This window comes from Lotus japonicus, chromosome 2 (assembly GCF_012489685.1).
Source record: "Lotus japonicus ecotype B-129 chromosome 2, LjGifu_v1.2".
NCBI classification, from domain to species: Eukaryota; Viridiplantae; Streptophyta; class Magnoliopsida; order Fabales; family Fabaceae; genus Lotus; species Lotus japonicus.
This window is the reverse complement of record NC_080042.1, coordinates 12,734,601-12,740,104: the sequence shown is the minus strand read 5'-3', so window position 1 is coordinate 12,740,104 and position 5,504 is coordinate 12,734,601. Positions and strand designations below refer to the sequence as shown.

Below are 5,504 nucleotides of genomic sequence, written 5' to 3'. Positions count from 1 at the left end.
TAACAAACTTAACGAAAACCAGGAAATATGAAAGCATTTTAACACAAGCGTGGACAACGCGTGGTGCATCCGTGGAGTTTTGCTTTATCACTTTGGATTTGGATTGTTGCCTACCGCCATTAAAGCTATGAAAACCACCTTCCTTCACTGCTTCCTCGTAACTTCCGTTTTCCTTCCTTCTTTCCACCTTGCATTCACAACGCAAATAAACTGAAACTCATATCCAATTCACGTCGACGATTCTCCACATGCTTTACAGCGCGCGTATTATTAAACAGTAAAAATTGTGTTTCATGACTCATCTCCTAAAAAAATGAATCTTATAACTTATTAGCAAAGAAATACAACACGCAAGCAAGCGCGTCATATCACTTATAACTTATTAACTATATATATACAATGTTGTACTTTGGTATCAATATTCAAAAACAAACGTGTGCATGATATTTACCTTACTTTGAAGCACAAAGCATTAGTTCCAATTCATTGCCTTCTCTAGTAACACATAACACATTTTTCTTGTGATTTCTCATCACCTTTTGTTATAATTCATCAGATTTCTCATCACCATGTCAATGTCCTTTCTCACAAACTTGAACCGTGTTGAGACACTGCTCAATTCATCAAACACCTTGAGTGCACCAAATAAAAGATGGCACACTGCTTTTGTTACCATCTATTGTTCCCGTGCTCTTGTTTCACACTTCAATCTCAAGAAAAACAAACCAAAAATCTCACATTCCTCATCTTTCACCGTGCTAGATTTGGATGGTCCACCACAAAATCACAACCATTCCTTTGCCATTGATCAAGCAACTCTTAGTGACATTGTGAAGGAGAAAAACTTGCACAACCTTCAAAAACATGGTGGGGTTGATGGGGTTGCTTCAGCTCTTGAATCAAACATTGAGAGTGGTATCAATGGTGATGATGAAGGGGTTGCAATTGCACGTAGAAAACAAGTGTTTGGTTCCAACACTTACAAGAAACCACCTTCCAAAAATTTCTTACATTTTATAGTGGAAGCATTTAAGGATGTTACCATTCTTATTCTCTTGGTTTGTGCTGCTCTCTCTCTTGGTTTTGGAATCAAGGAGCATGGTGCAAAAGAAGGTTGGTATGATGGAGGAAGCATTTTCCTTGCTGTGTTCATTGTCATTGCATTGTCTTCTGTTAGCAACTTCAGGCAGAGCAGGCAATTTGACAAATTGTCTCAGGTGAGCAGTGATATTCAGATTGACGTGGTGAGAAATGAGCGCAGAGAGAAGATCTCAATCTTTGAGATTGTGGTTGGTGATGTTGTTTGCTTGAAGATTGGTGATCAAGTTCCAGCTGATGGGGTTTTCATAGATGGGCATTCACTGAGAGTTGATGAGTCAAGCATGACTGGGGAGAGTGATCATGTGGAGATTGATGGAAACCACCCTTTCTTGTTGTCTGGAACAAAAATTGCTGATGGGTATGGTAAGATGCTTGTTACCTCAGTTGGAATGAATACTACATGGGGTCAAATGATGAGTTCGATTAGTCGCGATGTCGACGAGCAAACCCCTTTGCAGGAGAGGCTGAACAAGCTCACATCATCTATTGGGAAGGTTGGTTTGGCTGTGGCTTTCTTAGTTCTTGTTGTTTTATTGGTTCGTTACTTCACAGGGAACACGGAGGATGAGAATGGGGTTAGAGAGTATAATGGAGGAGGAAGGAAGAGTAGTTTTGATGATATAATGAATGCAGTTGTGAGGATTGTTTCTGATGCAGTCACCATTGTTGTGGTTGCAATCCCTGAGGGTCTTCCACTTGCTGTGACACTGACATTGGCTTATTCAATGAAGAAAATGATGGCTGATCAAGCAATGGTGAGGAAGCTCTCTGCTTGTGAGACAATGGGGTCTGCTACCACTATTTGCACTGACAAAACAGGCACACTCACCCTCAACCAGATGAAGGTGACCAAGTTTTGGCTTGGCCTAGAGCCAATTGAAGAGGGTGGTTTTACAACAGTTGCTCCATTTGTTCTTCAACTGATCCAAGAAGGTGTGGCTCTCAACACAACTGGTGGGGTGCACAAGTCTAAATCAGGTTCTGAGTTTGAGTTTTCAGGTAGTCCCACTGAGAAAGCAATTTTATCATGGGCTGTGTTTGAATTGAACATGGAGATGGAGTACTTGGTTAAAAGCTGTTCTGTCATTCATGTCGAGACCTTCAACTCAAAGAAGAAAAGAAGTGGGGTCTTGTTGAGGAGGAATAATGCAAACAACAACAACACAGTTGATGCACATTGGAAAGGAGCAGCTGAGATGGTACTCAAAATGTGCTCAAGATACCATGATGCTTCCGGCATTGTGAAAGATCTTGACAATGAGAGTCGACTGAAATTTGAGCAAATTATCCAAGCTATGGCAGCTAGTAGTCTTCGTTGTATCGCTTTTGCACACTCAGAGGTTGCAGAAGAAGAGATTAGAGATGAAGAAGGCGTCACAAGGGTGAAAGAAAATGGTCTAACCCTGTTAGGACTTGTTGGTATTAAAGATCCATGTCGTCCCGGGGTGAAGGAAGCTGTGGAGGCTTGCCAACATGCTGGTGTGAATGTGAAAATGATCACAGGTGACAATGTTTTCACAGCAAAAGCTATAGCCACGGAATGTGGAATACTTCATCCTAATCAGGACACAGATGGAGCAATTGTTGAAGGGGAAGAATTTCGCAACTACACACATGAAGAGAGATTGGAAAAAGTGGAGAAAATATGTGTCATGGCAAGATCCTCTCCCTTTGATAAGCTTCTAATGGTTCAATACCTTAAACAGAAAGGCCATGTGGTTGCTGTCACTGGGGATGGAACAAATGATGCACCAGCCCTCAAGGAAGCTGATATTGGACTTTCTATGGGGATCCAAGGCACTGAAGTTGCCAAAGAGAGCTCAGATATTGTCATATTGGATGACAATTTTGCTACTGTGGTCACAGTCTTGAGGTGGGGGAGATGTGTCTATAACAACATCCAGAAGTTTATTCAATTTCAGTTGACAGTGAATGCTGCTGCACTTGTGATCAATTTTGTGGCAGCAGTGTCAGCAGGGGAAGTGCCACTTACTGCAGTGCAATTGTTATGGGTGAACTTGATCATGGACACACTGGGTGCTTTGGCTCTTGCGACAGAGAAACCTACGAAGGAGTTAATGGAGAAATCACCAGTTGGTAGAACAAAACCTCTCATCACTAACATCATGTGGAGGAATCTTGCAGCTCAAGCTTTGTACCAGATAGTTATTCTGCTGACTCTTCAGTTTAAAGGTGAGTCTATCTTTGGTGTGACATCAGGGGTGAATGACACATTGATCTTCAACACATTTGTTCTGTGCCAAGTGTTCAATGAGTTCAATGCAAGGAAGATGGAGGAGAAGAATGTTTTCAAAGGCATACTCAGGAGTAAGCTGTTTTTGGGGATTGTTGGTTTCACAATAATCCTTCAGGTGGTGATGGTTGAGTTTCTCAAGAAGTTTGCAGATACTGAGAGGCTGAATTGGGGGCAATGGGGTCTTTGCATTGGTCTTGCTGCAGTTTCATGGCCAATTGGTTGGCTTGTGAAGTTGATACCTGTTCCTGATGAACCATTTCTCAATATTTTCAGAATTAGGAAGAAAAAATGAAGACTGAGCCATGTGGGGTACTCAATCTATTGATCTTGGTTGACTTGGATCATCATGTAGAAGTTGGATTATTCTATTTTATTGTAAATTTTTAATCATTTTTTTTAATGTATTATATATTCTTTACTAAGAAATATACTCTTTGACTCAGTATGTAATTATTCTGTTAGGATAACTGATTGTATTAATTTTGAACTGATATTCTTAGCAACAAGCAATTTTTGTAGGTAGCATCAAGAAATACAGGCATTCAAATTTGAAAATTTATTCTACTCATTCATGAAATTGTATTACAAAATTGATGATGGAAAATGATTGCATTGGAAATTATAAAATGGAATTTGCATATTTTTGCAAAATATACTAATCAGCAGAACATAGCTTATTTAAAGGGAAACAAAATCTGGCACGATGATCATCCATTTATCTTCCTTGGTTGGTCCCTGTTGCATTCTTCATAGCATCAGCAGCTCCTTGTGCTTTCTCCTGCATTTGCTGTCCAGCCTACATATACAAAATAAAAAAAGTTTTATTTTTATTTTTTTGATTAAACATGTATATCACTGTACCTTGAAAATGAGAAAACAAAAATTCTATCCAAATGTCCAAATGAGAAAACAAAAATTCTATCTAAATTCTATCTAAATGAGAAAACAAATATTCTATCTAAATAACCTGTTGCATTGATTCTTTAGCAGACTGAGCTGCATTGCTAGCCTTATCCATCATGCTGCTAGCCTTTTCCTGAAATTGCATAAAAACTTGTTAATAAATGTCATAAAGGAAATATTGAAGTAATTTAAACTTTTTAAAAGCTCAACAATTAGGCAATGTAGGACATTAAAAAACACTAATTTTCCAACTGAAGCTAGAGGTGGAGGAAGACCTGAGCTTGGCCCTTGGCTTGTCCAGCATTGTAGCTCAAGTTTTGTTGTGAGTCCATCTTCTATGAAACTGTAATAATGAACTGAATGAGATGGAGATTAAGTGTTGTTTTGAGTTTTTTAGTTGTGTTTTTTTTACATGTCTGTTGAAGCTATATATAGCTTCTCAAAGAGTTGCAAATTCGACACATGTTATTCTCAAAAGTTGCAACACAAATTGCGATTCACAATTTGCTCCTTCACTTGCGTTTTCTTGGGCACATGTCATGCCATTCTGGGAATGTGGCTTTGGCACTTGTAGTTGTAGGTCAGCAAACATACATGTGGAGGAGATTCATTCACAATTTCTTTCTCCTTACTCAAGCTTGGATGAATTCTTATTTATTATTTTAAAGTAAATTTCCCGTGGAAAATTTAGATACTGATAATATATTTTGTTATTCATAACAAACTAATGTTGGCCTAGGCTAAAATTATCTCATTTTCTCTTCCTTCCAACTTCTTTCCTCATATATTCTGTCCTCTCATTTTTCACTTCACACCCAAATAGAGAAATAGTGCAACTTTATTTCAAGGAAACTTTTAGCTCTGTTCAATAACAATGGGTCATGTGGCATGTTCAAGTGATAGTTCGCAGCTAGCTTTTCAGGACTCATCTAGCTTGGCGTTCGTGAGCGCATCATCATCATCATCGTAAAAGTGACCTCTTCTACCAAGAACGAGAGTAGAAAAGACAAGGGAAATAGCGAAAAATTGAGGATTAACTGTTATATTTATTTACAATTAATTCCTTATGTTGATTAATATTATTAACTAATTAAAATATATTTTTTTTGGTTATTAATATCAATTACATTTAAAAAAAAAAATTAATTATATATGTGAATTATTTACTGGGAAATTTAATTCTTTTACATGTATTATGATAGATGGTAGATTGAGTTTTTGTTATTAAGGGTCTGTTTGGTGG

General features: G+C 38.1%; 2 protein-coding genes across 2 annotated transcripts; one reads left to right on the top strand and one right to left on the bottom strand.

The window, feature by feature from the left end:
• The first annotated feature begins 437 nt into the window (after positions 1–437).
• Positions 438–3,808, top strand: LOC130737618 (putative calcium-transporting ATPase 13, plasma membrane-type). The gene has a single exon (XM_057589433.1). The coding sequence runs from the start codon at positions 570–572 to the stop codon at positions 3,648–3,650; it is 3,081 nt and encodes a 1,026-aa protein (XP_057445416.1). The 5' UTR covers positions 438–569; the 3' UTR covers positions 3,651–3,808.
• A 90-nt stretch (positions 3,809–3,898) lies between these two features.
• LOC130737619 (stress-induced protein KIN2-like) lies at positions 3,899–4,662 on the bottom strand. Its single transcript, XM_057589434.1, has 3 exons — positions 4,537–4,662; positions 4,326–4,394; positions 3,899–4,154 (listed from the first exon to the last, which is right to left on the bottom strand). Exons 1-3 carry the CDS (start codon positions 4,591–4,593, stop codon positions 4,074–4,076), a joined length of 207 nt encoding a protein of 68 aa, XP_057445417.1. The 5' UTR covers positions 4,594–4,662; the 3' UTR covers positions 3,899–4,073.
• Positions 4,663–5,504: the final 842 nt, after the last annotated feature.

What these genes read in the sequence shown, in the direction of transcription:
- LOC130737618 (XM_057589433.1), top strand. Translation starts at nt 570, where the DNA reads ATGTCAATGTCCTTTCTCACAAACTTGAACCGTGTTGAGACACTGCTC.
- LOC130737619 (XM_057589434.1), bottom strand. Translation starts at nt 4,593, where the DNA reads ATGGACTCACAACAAAACTTGAGCTACAATGCTGGACAAGCCAAGGGC. An exon ending in AAGCCAAGGGCCAAGCTCAG is followed by an intron (nt 4,395 to 4,536) that starts GTCTTCCTCCAC and finishes ATGCAATTTCAG; the next exon opens with GAAAAGGCTAGCAGCATGAT. An exon ending in CTAAAGAATCAATGCAACAG is followed by an intron (nt 4,155 to 4,325) that starts GTTATTTAGATA and finishes TTGTATATGTAG; the next exon opens with GCTGGACAGCAAATGCAGGA.